Genomic DNA, 17,767 nt, shown 5'->3' with positions numbered 1-17,767 from the left:
AACAATGTCCTGGGAGAGATTGTAAGAGCTTAAACAGACTACGTTTAATCCATCCCCCCCTCTCTGTACTGCTGTCTTAAGTCACCCACCTCTCTTTCCTTTGTTCTCTTAAGAATTGGGCATTTCCTCTCTCTTACTAATTCTGTCAAATTTCTCTCTGATTCATCATTCTTTTCTACCCTTCAATTAGGCATCACTTTCGAACACAGCTGCTTCCTTCTACACACTAATTTCACTTTCATTGTTTGAGATTAAAGGTGTGCAGTAAGGGAGTGTCTGTATTCTAGCCAGAGGAATTAAAGGTGTGCCATTCTAATTGGATCACAGAGACCCAGAAGGTCTTTAGATGTGATCCCTTGTCAGATCAACTGGATTAAAATTTCTCTCTCTCTCTCTCTCTAAACACACACACACACACACACACACACACACACACATACACACACACAGAGTGAATGTAATAAAAATTAAAGTTTAATAAATTAATATACAAAAAATTATATGGATAGTAACCTGAGATTGCCCTATGCTTTTCTGGCTGTAGAGAGCATGCCTTCCTGCCTTCTTTTATATTTCTAGTGCACAGGATCCTTTGTTTACTTGTAGCTTAAGCTGACACCCTGAATGCAACATCATAGAAACATACCAAAGTGGAAAAGTGGAGAGGGCTTACAAGGAAAGGTAGAGAATCACTTAAGCAAAAATTACAAGGCATAAATAAAGTTGATCCTGTGTTTGTGTTTGTTTGTGTGTGTATTACTTTTAGTTTATATAGTTAATCTGTGAAGAAGAAATAAATGCAAATGAAAAATGCTGTGCCTTCATTCTGTGTTATATGTAAAAATATCACTGCATTCCAGCTAAGACATTGTCTTCCTTAGCTGTGAAATTTCATCGTTAAATTGCTGGTTTTGGTTTTTTACATATTACTTACCTGCAGTTCTTCCTTTTCATCTCAACCGTTGCTTCTTATCTCAAGTCTTACATCCTTCCTGCTGGATTGCAAAATCCTCATTTCTGGCTCCTTGATTTGTGCTGACAAGGTCATATAATTTTAAGAACCAAGTTCAAGTCCCATTTTCTCCTGTCACTAGGAAATGCTATAGTGGTTTCACAGTGTTTTAGTTTAGATGCCTTTAGATGAAACAAAATACCTGCCAGTGTCTTATTCTGGGAGCCTTGGCTATACAGATGACCTCTGCTATTCTGTAAGCCTTTACTTTCTGTGTTGACTTGAGACACGAGCTTATTCTTTAAGAATAGAAGCTGGTCTTACTGCATCTGAGGATTGCTCTCCCGCCTTAAGTGCCATAATCACGCCTTTATTGTTGGTTCTTCTGTGCACTATAAACCTTAATGTCCTACCTCCTGCTTGTTATTAGTGTCAATCTTTTACACCTTACAGAAAGTTCTATGTGGCAGTGACTGTTATTGCTTCTCTGAAATAGTGCCTGACCTGAAATTGGTGCTCAACAAATGATTATTGAATTAAAGAAACAACAGGTGAACAAAGCAATAAAACATGATGAGGTTTTTCAAAGACAGACAAAAGAGAAATACCTATCTATCTATCTATCTATCTATCTATCTATCTATCTATCTATGATGTGCACAAAGTATTTTAAGAAAATTACTCACTGGGGACTTTTCCATTCTCTTGCATCTGTTGCTGTCTTTGCTCACATGGTTTATCTTCCCTAGGTTGCCATTGTTTTTCTTCTTTGCACCTTCTGTTCAAAGTAGCTCCTTCATATAGGAGAGGATTTTTAAAGCCTGTGGGATAGGCAACTAGGTTTTGTATTACAAAGTGAGTTGTCTGAGTCTTCAGTGAGCTGGCCTTGTCAGCATTGTAGGAAAAAAATTCTTCCTCAAAAGAACTTAGCTACTAACTTAATCACTATTCAGTGATTAGTTTCACTTGGTTATTTTGGAATTTAAAGAAGGATTTAATAGCAGAAATGAAAATTTTTACTTATATTTAGAAAAGGATTGGGCACACATAGACAGTATTTTCTCATGAGGCAAAATAGAGTGTTGGGAATGACTGAAACCTGAAGCACTAATACATCTAGTGTTTACACTCTTATATTGCATGTGAAAAGTGCTGTCTTAATGGTATATTCATACAAACAGAAATATGGGAGAAAATAAAGGGGAAAGACTTTATCTTTACATTTTTTGATTTATGCAGTGAAGGCACAATAACCAAGGTCAATTTTAAGCAATGTTCTGATGATTATGCATGTGGAGGTAGGGAGAGAGACTGATAATCTGTTCTTGAAAAGCCTGCATTCCTAGGCTACAGTATACCACTGTATCCTAATACCTGGGAGATCTACCATACTCCACATTCAGTTCTGAACATAGTAGAAGGTGAAAGTTCTTACTATTAAGATTATTAGGAGGTATAGAAGACAGACAAGTTAATAATTCTGAATGGCCAAAATTACTAAATAAAAAATATATGCAAAATACTATAGAAGCATAGAAAAAAAGGAATTTTATGTGTACTGCTAGCTAGGGAATCAGTGTTTAACTCTGCATGAGAATTTCACGAAAGGCTTTAAGAGGTGCATGAGAGATTGATTTGAGATTTGAAAGACAATTGGGAAACTGCCAGAGGAAGGATGTTCTGGCTGAGAACAGAGCATACTCTGAGAACTGAAAATAATTCAGTTCTGCTGGAGCATAAAGTGTAAGTTGAGAGAGCCATGGGAGATGAAGCTGAAAGTATGGGAAGGTGCCAGGATTTTATTTGTTATGCCAGGTAGTTTTAAATGTTAGGCTTCAGGGAACTCTAAAAACTATGTTTGATAATGTAGTTCTGCATGGGAGAGATCATTTAGTGAGCAATGTGCAGAGTGGTTGGGTGGAGTAGAGCAGGAGTTGGAGGGATTAGTGATGTGTGTATTGAACCAGAACAGTGAGGGGCAGTGAATCTGTGCTAGTGTCCAGAGAGAAGTTGGTCATCCCTGAGAGTTACCACTAGGACCACAAAGTCTTTACTACTTCTTAGGGTTAGATTAGGGGATAACAGGAGTAAAATGTGTTTAGGTGGACTCCTGGGCTTCTATTTTGGAAACATAAAATAGGAAAGAGAGAGATACACATTTGTAAAGTAGAAAATGAGCTAAATTAGACCTACTGAATCTGATCTATGATGTTCCAAATGCAATCATCAGTATGAACCAAAAGATGGCTTCACTAAAGCCTTTACATTAAACACCTATAAGTGGGTTTAAGCACGGAAATAGAAGAAAGCTCATGGAAAGATTCAGTGGTATCATAGAGGGGTATTGACTAAAGAAAGAATATTGGTTAAGAATAGCTTATTTTTTGCTCCATGCCTAAATACCATCAGGAGAGAGCTGGTTTCCCAGAAGTGTGGACACTCCTGTGAGCACAGGTAAGACCACCACTTCTGTTCTGAAGGAGCCAACCAGAGATCTCAGGAAGCAGGAACCCAGGAAGAGCCTGGTGAATGATCCTTCTGGTTTCCTTCTGCACCCAGAGCTGATAAGGTGCCACAGTGCCTGGAACAGATCCAGTGCCACAGTACTCCATAACCAAATACCCTTGGGAGATAACTGGTCTCCCAGGAGTGCCAAGGCATCTGTGAGCACAAGTATGACCACCACTTCTGCTTAAATTTCTGGCCCAAGAGGGACCCACCCAGAGCCATCAGGACATAGGAACCAAGGAACAGCCTGGGACAGGATCCTTCCGGTTTCCATCTGCACCCTGGAGTTGACCCTGTGCCACAACTCTCCATATTAAATTCATCCTGGAGAGAACTAATCTCCCAGGAATATTAACATACAAGCTTGGAGGAGGGACATGCCACAGTTAGAAACAGCAAGACCAGCTAACATCAGAGATAGCCAGATGGCAAGAGGCAAGGACAAGAATATAATCAACAGAAACTAAGGCTACATGGCATCATCAGAACCCAGTTCTCTCACAACAGTGAGCCCTGGATACTCTGATACACCAGAAAAGCAAGACCATGATTTAAAAATCACATCTCATGATGATGATAGGGGCCATTAAGAAGGTCATAAATAACTCCTTTAAAGAAATACAGGAGAACAGGTAAACAGCTAGAAACCCTTAAACAGGAAACACAAAAATCCCTTAAAGCATTATAGGAAAACACAACCAAACAGGTGAAGGAATGGAACAAAACCATCCACGATCTAAAAATGGAAATAGAAACAATAAAGAAATCGCAAAGGGAGACAATCCTGGAGATAGAAAACCTAGGAAAGAGATCAGGAGCCATAGACGCAAGCATCACCAATAAGAGATAGAAGAGAGAATCTTAGGTGCAGAAGATACCATAGAAAACATCAACACAACAGTGACCGAAAATTCAAAATGCAAAAAGCTCATAACCCAAAACATCTAGGAAATCCAGGACAAAATGAGACGACCAAATAGGTATAGAAGAAAGTGAAGATTCCCAACTTAAAGGGCCAGTAAATATCTTCAACAAAATTGTAGAAAAAAAAACTTCACTAACCTAAAGAAAGAGATGCCCATAAACATAGACGAGGACTACAGAACTCCAAATAGATTGGACCAGAAAAGAAACTTCTCCTGTCACATAATAGTCAGAACACCAAATTCATCAAATAATAATAAAAAAGAATATTAAAAGCAGTAAGGAAAAAGGTCAAGTAACACATAAAGGCAGACCTATTAGAATTCTTACTTCTCACCAGAGACTATGAAAGCTAGAAGATCCTGGGCAGATGTTATATAGACCCTAAGAGAACACAAATGCCAGCCCAGGCTACTATACCCAGCAAAACTCTCAATTGCCATAGATGGAGAAACCAAGATATTTATGACAAAAATAAATTTATACAACATCTCTCTACAAATTCAGCACTACCAAAGATAATAGACAGAAAACACCAACACAAGGAGGGAAATACAACCTAAAGAAAGCAAGAAAGTAATCTTCTTTCAACAAATCCGAAAGAAGATAGCCACACAAACTTAAAAATTACATAAAAAAAATAACAGGAGCAACAATCACTATTATTATCTCTTAACATCAATGGACTCAATTCCCCAGTAAAAAGACATAGAAAAACAGACTGGATCTGTAACCAGGACCTGTCATTTTGCTGCATACAGGGAATGCACCTCAGTGTCAAAAGCAGACACTACCTCAGAATAAAGGGCTGGAAAACAATTTTTCAAGCAAATGGTCCCAAGAAACAAGCTGGAGTAAGCATTCTAATATCAATAAAATCAACTTTCAAAGAAAAGTTCTCAAAAAGGCTAGGGAGTGCTGTCAAGCTGCTAGTGTAAGCTCTCTCCATTTTCTTTTTTGGAGGCACTTAGAGCTATGAGTTTTCCTCTTAGCACTTCTTTCATTGTGTCCCATAAGTTTTGGTATGATGTATCTTCATTTTCATTAAATTCTAAAAAGTATTTAATTTCTTTCTTTATATTTTCCTTGGCCAAGCTATCATTGAGTAAAGCATTGCTCAATTTCCACGTATATGCGAGTTTTCTGTTCTTTTGTTGGAACTTAAGACCAGCCTTAGACATGATAGGGTGCATGGAATTATTTCAATATTTCTGCATCTGTTGAGGCCTGTTTTGTGACTGATTATATGATTATATGGTCAGTTTTGGAGGTTAAATGTGGTATATTTAACCAATGGAGTACTACTCAGCCATTAAAAACAATGAATTCATGAAATTCTTAGGCAAATAGATGGAACTAGAAAGTATCATCCTGAGTGAGGCAACACAATTACAAGGGAACACACATGGTATGAACTCACTGATAAGTGGATATTAGCCCAAAAGCTCAGAATGCTCAAAAAACAATTCCCCAACCACATGAAGCTCAAGAAGAAGGAAGAACAAAGTGTGGGTGCTTTGGTTCTTCTGAGAAGGGGAACCAAATACTCACAGGAGCAATTATGGCAACAAGGTATGGGACAGAGACTGAAGGAAAGTCCATTCAAAGACTCTTCTACCTGGGAATTCATCCTATAAACAGTCACCAAACCCAACACTATTGTGGATGCTAAGACGTGCTTGCCAAATGGAGCCTGATATGGCTGTCTCCTGAGTGGCCTTGCTAGAGACTTAGAGATAAAAAGGCAGATGCTAGCAGCCAACCATTGGACTGAGCGCGGGGTCCCCAATGGGTGAGTTGGAGGGAGGACTGGAGGAGCTGAAGGGGTATGCAGCCTCATAGGAAGAACGATGTCTGCCAACTGGATGGACCCCTCAGAGCTTCCAGCAACTAAACCATCAACCAAGGGATACACATGGCTCCAGCTGCATTTGTGGTGGAGGAATGCCTTGTTGGGCATCGGTGGGAGAAGAGGTCCTTGGTCCTATGAAGGCTGGATAGATGCCTAGCATGGGGAAATCAAGGGGGGGGGGGGGTAGGTGGGAGTGGGTTGGGAGCAGAGGCATCCTCATGGATGCAAGGGGAGGGAGGATGGGTTGGGGGTTTTCTGAGAGGGAATAACAATTTAAATGTAACAAATTTATATGAAATATATATATATATATATATCCTGCTTCAGTTTGTATGATGTTATTTAGACATTCTCAAACCTGTCATAACCAATTCTATTCTTCCCTGGAAGAATTTTTCTGCTTTCAGCATTTCTTACTTGCCCATAGTTCTTTGTCTAGAGTTGAGGCCTTGTGATCCTTTCACCTTCCATGTTCATGTGACTATAACTCGTGATATCTTCCTTTTTGTTTCTTTAAAGAGAACATATTGGGCTACAAAGAGGGCTCAGTTGGTGAAGAGTTTGCTGCGCAAATATTGGAACCCAAGTTCAGATCTGCTGTATCCATGTGTGATGCTGCTTGTTTTAGTCACCCCAGCACTGTCAGTGCAAAGACGGGGCATCCCTGAATGCTCACTGGCCAAAATGGGTGAGTTCTCTTAGGGAGAGAGCCTGTTTAAAGAACAAGATAAGGAGCAACTGAAGAAGATATGCTTTGTCTTTCTTTGGCTTCCACATACACAAGCATGCACATATTTATACATCACCACACACATACACACACACACATACGCATGTACACATAGCTATACAGATACAAGCTTGTACATATTTATATATGACTGCACACACATGCATCTATTTATACACCACAATACACATACATATACACACACAAGCATGTATATATTTATATACCACTATATACACACACGGATAAGCATGTATGTATTTATTTATATATTTATATTTCACTACACACCCAAACACAGGCATGTACATATTTATATATCACAGTGCATGTACACGCGCGCGCGCACACACACACACACACACACACACACACACACTTTTACCACAGAAGGAAGTGGTTAACATTAGAGAGTGACTTGAGGAAGACAGGAGGACATGAGAGCATGCACATTAACAGCTTTACTTCCATGAAAACATCGCATGTCTAGGGCTGCTTCAGAGCAGAACAGAAGGGTGCCAGAAAGATTTCATTCCTGAAAAGCAGCAGACAGGTAAGAGAAACCCAAATTTTGTCTGGTGCAACTCACTTGATTTTTGTAAAAACTCTACAAGTAAATTGTTTTTTACCCATTTTATGGATGAGAAAACTGGGACTTATGAGACTGATTAAGTAAGTTGTGATTACTTTTACTATTTGCTTTCTCTTTAAAAATTTTCCTTTTAATATTTTAGGAGTAAAAATGAGAAGCAAGCATAAACAATATAGGCTATAATAATTTAAACTGATCCAATTAAAGCAGAAGAAAAGAAATATGAGAAAATGGCAGTGGTGGTCTTTGACAGTGAGTCTTGTTTTCTTCATTCTTAATTCCCCAAGCATTCCACAAGACACTTTACTTTACAACCTCCTAATAACTGCCACCATGTTTACAGCCTTCCCCAAATGGCAGGTGCTACTTTAGAGAGGGGCGCTGGTTTGGTTTTGTTTCGTGGGATTTCAACATTTGTTTCTAGTAACGCAGGCTTGTCTAAAGCACTTTATAGAATGAAAACTGGGTATTCTAAAGACTAGATAGAGAAAAAACTATAATAATAATAATGAATAGAATCTCTAGTGTCTTCTCCCTTGTTTCCCACTCCTGATGCTGTAAGACAGGAGGAATTGCTAAGTGGTGGGACTGAAAGCAAAAGCAGAGACCTGGTTTGTAAGATACCTTGCATATTCCTAAAGCCCATGAAAAGTAAATATTTGAAATGAGTTTGTTTATTGACAGTACAGAATTTTAAGAAAAGGGTAAGAATTTTACCCAAAAGGAATACACAGCCAATGATATAGATAATCAGTGATAGGGATTGTTGGTCTTCACAACACTGAACATAGGAAGCTGAATGCTTCTGGCACTGTGTAGGCAGAACTGAATGGAACTAATGCCACTCTTTACACCCTGTCTTCTCACAGTCAAAGCACCCACTGTAAAACAAAAGACTGGTTCAATCAGGCAATCCTTTTACATACCATTTAGCCACAGAGTGGAGTAAAGTCGAATTTAATTGATCTCAACTCAGGGGCTTACTAAAATCCAATCAAATCATTGAGTAATAGAACAAAGGTTTGGATCTAGACATTTTACACTGGAGGTACAAGCAATAAATGAATAAGCAAAGAAAACATCCCATTTGTCTTTCATAGAAAAATAACCTTTCTTTTATTTTCTTTAAAAATGTAACCCTCTAAACTATGCCCATTTGATTTTAGTAATTTAGTTCGAAGGACCTGGACCCAATACATATTTATTAAAATGTAAATTACACTTGTCTAAAAGAAAAAAATCAGAGAGAAAGAGTAAAATAGACATCCTTGGGTCTTAAAATGGAGATTTTAACATTATGCAGAAGTAAGAAGTGTTTTTAGAAAATGAAAAGTCCAGAACATAGGTCACTAACTTTGCAAAAAACAAACAAACAAACAAACAAACAAACAAACAAAAATGGTCCTCCTTCACTGCTGTGATCCCATTCTCTGGGGCTGCCACTGTCCATCCAAATGTGAGCCTACTAGCATATTGAATGGTCTATATTGAAAGTCTAGATGTCAGCTTGCTATCATACTGATGGTCCAGATGAAAGCCTGATACCATATGGAATGGTCCTTTTTTCATCCCTATGTCACACATATTATTTACATTGCTTTAAATTATCCCTATAGATCAGTGGTCCTCAACCTTTGAGCGTCGTCCCTTTTGGGGGGTCAAAGGACCCTTTCACAGGGGTAGCCTAATATCATCAGAAAACACAGATATTTACATTATGATTTAAAACAGTAGCAAGATTACAGTTATAAAGAAGCAATAAAAATAATTTTATGGTTGAAGTCACCAAAACATGAGGACCTATATTAAAGGGTCACAGCATCAGAAAGAGTGAGAACCACTACTATAGAGAATCTTTGCTTATAACACTGCCATCTACTCTTAGGGGTAACTTTCTGCCTCTCCAGTCCATCTCTTACCCTTCCAACCTTCCTTACCCTGAGCTGTCAGTTTCTCATGTATAATCAGTACATGGCTCTCCAGCCTACCATTCACACCCTTTGAGAAGATTGTGAACGTGTAACATAATTAGCAATCTAAAGCACATTATTCATGCTGATAGGAGCTAATGACTGTAATTGAAAGAAGGGACATTAGGCCAGGCAAACAAGCTTTTAAACAATTATAACCAGACTATAAATGTGAGTATAAGGAATGCGTTTTCTAACTAACCTACCTTACTGCTAACATTAACTAATGTTTGGTCCCTAATTAAGATGTGCATGTTATGTATTGTCATACTCTATTTGTTAACATTTGTCTTGACAGATGGCCAACAATCAAGCTTGATTCCAGGAATCCAGCTTTGGTTAATGGCCAGCTACACCTTGTATTAGCATAGACAATCATAGCATTGCTGTCTATGTTCTGAAGCAAAAACTTAGTAGTAGTTAGTCATGAGCTCCCTTTTGTCTTCATAATATATGTCCTGTGAATCAAGTGTCACGTGTCATTTAAAATGCTGCATGCATTCTCTTTAACTACAGTTCTTTTCATTGCAAACATCTTCACTTTTATAAGTTTGCTCTGTATACACATATCACAATTTATCCAGTCATAATTCCTAATATATTAGGTATCTTAGAGTTTAAGAATCTTGTAGTATGGATGATCCACATACCTGATTCTAAAAGCACACTCAGTTTTCTATATACATGAATAGAATAATATGGTTTTCTGGCAAAAATTTCAAGTGATTTAAAACTATGTTGTTGATTCCATGATTTCTCTTCTCAGGATGAAAAGTATTTATTTCATATTCATTACAAATAGAGAAAGTGCTAAGTGATAGGCTCATAAGGATCTCAGGACAGTTTTGCAGACACAAGCAGATGAGTGTATGCTCTAGAGCCTTCTATTTTTACATTATCTTATAAATGAGAAGCTTTAGTCACTAATAAAGCCATCATTCGACTGCAGCCACATGCACATTAGGTTATATGGGAGGATGCATAAAAGAGTTCCAGTTATGCTAAGCTAGAATCCTATATTAAAAATTATTTATAACTGATTTAGTTTGATGTTGGCCATTCTTTTGCATCCCCCCTCCCCGAAGGAAGATGTATTCCCAGCTCCTGCATGCTAAGATATCTTTGAAAGATCTATAGAAAAAGATTAGAGAATCATCTCTCAGCAAGACCAACCAAATAAGGCTGATTACCTGTCTTTTGTGGGAGTCAGTTGTGAGTAACTATACAATGCAAGAAAAGTTCCATTATTTTGACTCACTAATCTATTGTTAAATTCCCTTGGTAAATGTATAGTACATTTCCTGAAAGGCAATTCTTTGTCATGCAACAAAAATTTTCCCTAAAGAGGCCGGAAGTATTCTGAATGTTCTGATAACAGTTTCAGAGAGGAACAAGTGTTTTATATCATGGTTTCTGTCTACAGTCCCCCATATCTTAATATGAAACTGCTTCCTGCTAAAGGGCTATCAAATTCCTCCATTTATTTTTAGATCTTCAGTGACCCAGAGGTGTGTTTAATATTCAAAGCAGAAGCTTATGCTGTGAGACATCTGAATGATTGTATTTTGCTTTCTGCCATCAGCTAAGTAGGACAAAGTTGATCTTAACTCATAAAACCTCTATTTCCCATTTCCTGCCTTGACTTGGAAGTTCGAACGTCTGTGCTTACCTGCTTCCTGGAAGATACAGTGCTGTTGAAACATCGGTTGGCGGCATTTACACTCACATTTTTGTTCTGAGGGACTGAGTCATTTTTCCACATCTTAGAGTTCTCTTTAGGGTCTGAAGGAATAGGGTTTAAGAAGAGGATTCTAGCTATAAATCCATAAAGCACAGTGGCTAGGATCATTGGCACGACGTAAAAGACACCAAAGTCCATTAGGTAAATAGGTGAGTAGTAGTTCCTGGAGATCTTATAGCCACAGGACACCACAATAGCATCTTTGTAGGTGCTGATATTGAGATCCAACAGAAAGAACCAGAGCATGCAGTAAATGGATGTGAAGGCCCAGACAAAGATAATGATTTTTTTGGCTCTGGAAAATGTGCAGAGAAACTGCGCTTTGATAGGGTGACAGATTGCTATGTACCGCTCAATGGTAAAGGCTGTTATCGAACATGAAGATGCATTGATTCCTAAGTACTGGAGATATGTAATGCAGAGGCAGCCAACATAGCCATAGACCCAGGAACCATAGATGCTGTCGGTTATGTTGGGGAGGCCTGCAGCCACCAGAACCATGAGATCCGCCACAGCCAGACTCACCAGGTAGCAGTTTGTAGGGGTTCTCATGTGCTTCGTTCTCATGACCACCAAGACTACCATGATGTTGCCCACAATGCCCAGTCCACAAATAACGACCACAAGTGAGATGGTGACCACCTGATACTCGAGGGCCACAGCTGCTTTTGGCTGGAGCTCGGTTTGGTTCAGTTCACTGACAGTGTCGTTCTCCATCTTCAGTGGCTTGAAGCTTCTCTGACGCAGAGACTCTTTAAAACATCTTTCCAGCCTTCACCGTTTTGTTTATTTTTGCAGGTGTTCTTTCCCCTGGGAAAAGCCACACACATGTTCACTCACAATCCCTCCATTTCTAATCAAGCCACACTCATAGGAAACGCATTTCCTCTCTTTACACCTCTGAGATTCTACACTAATGGGGTACCAATGCACTTCTGAAAACTCCTTATTTGTTTGGTCATTTTTTTTTTTGAAATTCTAGGCAAAATGAAGTATTGTTTTGATCACATCACATTAAAAGGGACGACTTAACAACTGCTTCTTCATAGGGAAAAATCGTAAGAAAAGAGAAGCAGAAAAGTGTCCTGTTTTGAAACTGGGTCAAGTTGGAAAAACAGAAACAACAAGTAAACAATTCCAAACTACCAAAATCCAAAAATGTGCTAGTTGCAAATACAAAGAAACCTTTCAGATGCTCCGGAAAAGTACAGTGAAGAAGAAAAGGTATCAGAGGAAAAATCCAAAGGGTGCAATGGACAAGCCTAGTAGGAATTTAGCAATTGCTTCCAGCTTTTAGGAGTGAAGTATCATTGGTATAAAATAACAAGGTTTTGCATATAACTTCCCCATGCCCCAAGTCCCCAACCTTAATAAAAGAGAGTTTCCTCTCTTACCTCTTCACTCTGTCACGCTGCCTGCTTCTCTGGGTAGATGAAGTGCTAATAGGTCCAAGTTTCCAATCGTACAGAAGAAATCTTGTCCAGTCTGTCTGGCAGGAAGATCACTTAGCAGAGGCTCAGTTTTCAGAGCGGCAGTTCCTCTAAACCCTCACATCCCTTTTCAACTCATGACAGACCACACAGCCGCAGTAACAGAAGCAGCAGCAGGCGCAGCACCGAGGCTGTCAAACCATAGATCGTCCCTTAATGAGAGCTCTCTCTCTCTCTCTCTCTCTCTCTCTCTCTCTCTCTCTCTCTCTCTCTCTCTCCACACACACACACACACACACACACACACACACACACACACACACAGTTACAAGTGCTTGTCAATCCTGACTGATTCCGAATCTTCTGTTGAAGAATTTACTTATAAGCATGTAGCTGACATAGTGCTCAGTGTGGAATGCTGATCACAGATACAAGGATCTGGAAGCAGCTGAGCTTGTAGGTAAAGATGCGCTAAGTTCCGCAGAAACTCTTGTGCCTAAGCTGCTCTGAAATATGTGTTTTACTTCTTGCTTTATGGGATTTTAGGAGGTAGCAAAACCTTCTGGGCAAAAGCCCTTGAAGCTTGCAATAGCTGTCTGCTTTGAAACTTCTTTCTCTGCTATGGAAACCCTTGTACTGTTTCTCCACTAAACCAGTGAACCTGCTCCCTTCTATCATTGTATATGAATGAAAAGTGAGTTAAAATTGATTTTAAACCATTTCAACTGTGAGCTTCTGAGGCTCATATGAACATTTTATTTTTAAAACATGACTTGAAGACTTGGAGTAGGGGGTTTATACTTGCAATCACAGTGGTCAGGAGTCAGGAGGGCTGTGAATTTGAAACCAGTTTGGGCTATATATCAAGACCTTGTGTCATGAACAAACAAGCAAACAAACAAAGAAAGCAAGTAAATAAAATGAACACAATCCACCTGTGGAAACTCATAGCGCTTTGATACCCTCTGCTTGCTGCAGGTACGTTTCTCCCTTACATTATTGCCTGAAATACCAATCACAGGACCTACCTACCCACGAAAGCTTTATCTCAACCGCGTTTCTAAGAGGGACAATTATTTAGTGAAATTCTAGCCAAGAGTCACTGCAGTCCCCCGTGCTTGAGACAAAATGGGTTACTGACTCAGTGTCGTTTTAGAAAAGCACAAGCCAGCCTGATTTTCAGCTCTCTAAAACCACCTGTGGCAAGACTATGATGTGGCTCGTCTCTGGACTGATACATCAACTGCTGCTGTTTTGTGTTTTTACCTGACCAGTGTACAATAAAATGGAGCCTTTAGCTGGATTCCCAGCATATGGTACCAGTTCTCTATTTTGCAAGATCAGATCCTCCTCAGAAGCAGAGTCTATTTTAAGTAGACAGGGCCACTTGGGCATCAGAACTGTGCCCACAGCCGGATAGCAATGACACTGAGGCAATGCTCAGAGCCACAGTGAATGACCTCTACTCTTTGACTCATGGAGAAACACCTTACTATCCAGTTCTTTTCCCAAATTAGCTGTTGCTACAAATTAATGGCCCAGAAGCAATGCACAGCCTTCAGGTGTGTATTGTTTGGTATGAACAGGGCCAGCTCAAGTGGGATGCAAAATAATTAGATTATTTTTACCCGCCAAAATTTAGAAATTGCATATTAAAATTGAATTTTTTTTCTCATGAAAATTAAAAGGGCCATGGAGCCAATGACCTGGCAGTCCTGCATGAAGGCTAACTAGAGTGAAAGGTTGTCAGAGTCCTTGATGTGGATGTGATCTCTCCCATCCTCTGCACGCCCCACAGTCTGCTACCTATGTGTTACACAAGTTACCCTTATTTCAGTAATCATATATGCGTGATCTCTGTCAGTATTTGAGTTTTGGCCTCTGAATCATTCTCTAAATTTTAAGGAGAAAAGGAGGACACCAGTCCAGCATACATCCTTCTATCCTGGGCACACTTGTGCCTGATTATTCCTTTGTTCCTTCAACTGGTTTAACAGACTGACCTTCTCTCCCTGGTCTACAAGGCAGAGACTATCAGAATGGTTTCTTTCTTGCCTGTGAATTGGGATGAAAATACTTTCTATGAGGGAGGCACTGTCTCCCTACTTTATCCTGACTTCACTACTTCAAAATAAAATCCTACCTGAGAGAGCAAATCTTCTCTTCTCATTCTCCCGGGTGGTTGGGGGGGGCTTTATTCAGTCTTCAGACCTCGTAGGTGGTGTGCTGTGACTACTGTGCTATTTGTCTCTACTGTAAAGTAAGCACTTGCAGGGAAATCAGCTCTTTCTATTCCGCCTTCATGCCAAATCATTTCTACTGCCATTCCTTACTATCTATATTCTGAATAAATGCTCAGCACCTCTGTTTCTTCTCCTAATAGATAACTGCTAAACTCCTGTTATGTTCTGGATGGTTAGGAGATAAATATCACATTTATATTCTGGAATATTCTGTTCCAATAGTTCACAGTTATTGAGAGAAACAGACTTAGGATTAGTTACACGAGTTGTACACTTGAAATAGACATTCAGTGGCTTGAATTATGAAACAAAGGTACTTGTGGGTGGATGGACAGTGGGCAGAAGGACCCGCTTGAGTTCTTTCTCCCAGAGCAGGTAGCATCTGAGAACACTCTTGAAGAAAAGCACAGTTTCCTTTAAAAGAGGGGATTGAGAGATCACATTGTGACTGGTGAGAAAAAGCTATGGAAAACAGACTGATGATAACAAGCCATGGAAAGCACCGAGGATTACACAGGGTTGGGCAGTATTTCATCACCTCCTCAACCTAGAGGAGTTGAGCTGTGATGAGACAGACATTGGGTGACTGCCCATAGGGTGTTTAATGAGGGTTCTTCCTGGGCTGTGACTCACAGTATCCTTGAGTCTTTTCCCCTTTAACTTGTTCTTAACAGTTGGAAAAAGTTCTTTACACACCTGACCCTTACCCCCAACCTTGTCAAATCATGTTATGTTTTTAATCAACTTTATGATCCTTACAACATTATGTTAGTGGATTAACTGACATTTGGTAAAGTAGGCTTTTTATTCATAAAACAAAAAAGTGAGGTAAAATAATAGCAAACCTTATATTTGCATTAAGATTTATTAGTGATACTATCTTAAATAATATTATCTTTTTTTAAAAAAAGCCCAGCTGTGGTCTTTATATTTTTGAGTACTTCTAACTAGCGTGAAAGACATTTCTTTGGAAATAGCAGCTGAAGACACAGTTAGGACAATACATGGATGATGAAACCAAGGTGACATACACATATCTCAAGTTCACATTTTGCCTGTATTTCTAGCCCTCCACTGTTTAGACAGGGCTTCTCAATCTTGTACTACATTCCTCACAAGAAAAATAGACATCAAATTTCACAGGGTGTCAGGATTCTGTCTAAGCTCCACCCCACATTTAAGAGAATTATCCCTATGTCAAGGAGTGGGTGGGTGGGTGGTTCTTCACTAGTCATCATAATCCACTAATAGGCAACTATTTATGCTATCCACATTTGTTATTTTAGGCTATAGGAGAGTATGGGGGTGGCATCAAATTATCTCAGGTAACACGATAAGATTTAGGGAGCTGACAGGCTCAGAAAACAGTGGAGAGATTCTTAGGGAGAAATAGCATGAAATGCTCTAAAAATAAGAAATATGTTATCATCTTTCAAATTAGCATTCGGAAAGTGTACCCAGATTCACTGGGTCTGGGATGGGAGGCCTTGAGTTGTGGAGGTAGGCTGTGAAGTCAGAATAACTCCAGGGTAAACTACTTCCACGTCACAGGAAGGTGCATCATCCTTTCTCTATGCACACACAGGTTTCATCACCGTCCCCGGAGGAAAACAGACGACATTAGACAAACTATGTACCAAAAAATTTGTCAACATACATTTTCATTTCGTGGAAAATTTTATTATTGGCTAAAGAACTTCTCTGGTGTTTGGTTAGCAAATGAAAATACTTTATTGCTAGAGTAGGAATTTGTGTTTTGCTTAATGGAAAAGACATGCCATCTTGTTGTTTAGAACTGTAAGGGACACTGTGTGTGTTGTCTGAGCTGGGCACAAGCAAGCTACTACTTTTCAAATTTATGTGCCTTGAATATTTTTATATTACTTGGTCCATGTCTGTGGAGAAATTGAGACCTTATATATAGACACAAAATTGAAATGAACCAACACACATGTATAGCTTCCCTTCTTTGTAGTGTATGTCCTGTTCTTATGTGGCCAGATGAACCTCATGTTCAGGAAAGGGTAACACTGTTTAAACAAATTTCCCTAAAGTGTTACTCAAGGATATGACCTAGCAAAAGATTAAAGAACAGACTTTAATCAAACTGTCTGGGTTGTGAGCTCACATTTAGTTTGATTTATTGCATGTTTTATGAAACAATGAACTGATTTTCAAAAATGCATGTAACTTGAAGTTACTGTAAGAACCCTAATATGAAATCTGAGTATTTGAATGGATTGTATTTAGTCTTTCCGTTGCCTTCCAGAATCTTTTAGTAAAATTCTCCTCCATTTATGAAGAGTTGTATAAATCTTTACCATTAAGATGGCATTCCTTTTTCTTTACTGGGATCTTCCATATAAAACTTGTCATTTGGTTGCTCTTCTGCTCTTATTATAGCATTGACATATAAGTGTGTGTGAATGTATGTGTGTGTGTGTATAAATATATATATACATATATATATATACTTATGTAAGAATTTATTCTTTTTACTACTGTATAATATGTGATTGTATACATATATACTTTTTTTTTTAAATAAACTTACTGGTTCACTGTTTTTAATTTAAATGTTATAGCCACAAATTTTCTTCTTTAGTCTTAGTGAATTGCATTAATTTTGATATGCTATATTTTTATCCTCATTAAGTTCACTGTTTTCTTTGTGTGTGTGTGTGTGTGTGTGTGTGTGTTCTGCTTCGAGGATTTTCGGCCTCTCACTGTGTTATCTCACCTTCATCCCTTGGGACAGGATCTCTCAGTGAACCTGGAGTGAAGCTGGCATCCAAAAAGTTCCATCAACCCCCACCCCCAGTGCC

General features: G+C 38.9%; 1 protein-coding gene and 1 long non-coding RNA gene across 3 annotated transcripts in view; one reads left to right on the top strand and one right to left on the bottom strand.

Annotated features, from left to right (window-relative positions):
- Positions 1-12,893, bottom strand: part of Trhr (thyrotropin releasing hormone receptor) — a 38,516-nt gene extending 25,623 nt beyond the window's left edge. For both annotated transcript variants that reach the window (XM_052161395.1, XM_052161394.1), the window contains exons 1-2: positions 12,664-12,893; positions 11,198-12,079 (exon numbers count right to left, since the gene is read on the bottom strand). In XM_052161395.1, coding sequence (XP_052017355.1) covers positions 11,198-11,986 — 789 coding nt within the window. In that variant the 5' untranslated portion in view covers positions 11,987-12,079; positions 12,664-12,893. The remainder of the gene's footprint in view (positions 1-11,197; positions 12,080-12,663) is intronic.
- LOC127667985 (uncharacterized) overlaps positions 7,427-17,767 on the top strand; it is a 174,450-nt gene continuing 164,109 nt past the window's right edge. The window contains exon 1 of the long non-coding RNA XR_007973976.1: positions 7,427-7,519. This is a non-coding gene — a long non-coding RNA (uncharacterized LOC127667985). The remainder of the gene's footprint in view (positions 7,520-17,767) is intronic.

Source organism: Apodemus sylvaticus, chromosome 17, assembly GCF_947179515.1.
Source record: "Apodemus sylvaticus chromosome 17, mApoSyl1.1, whole genome shotgun sequence".
Taxonomy (NCBI): Eukaryota; Metazoa; Chordata; class Mammalia; order Rodentia; family Muridae; genus Apodemus; species Apodemus sylvaticus.
Note: the sequence above shows the minus strand (reverse complement) of the source record. Positions and strands in the feature narration are given on the sequence as shown.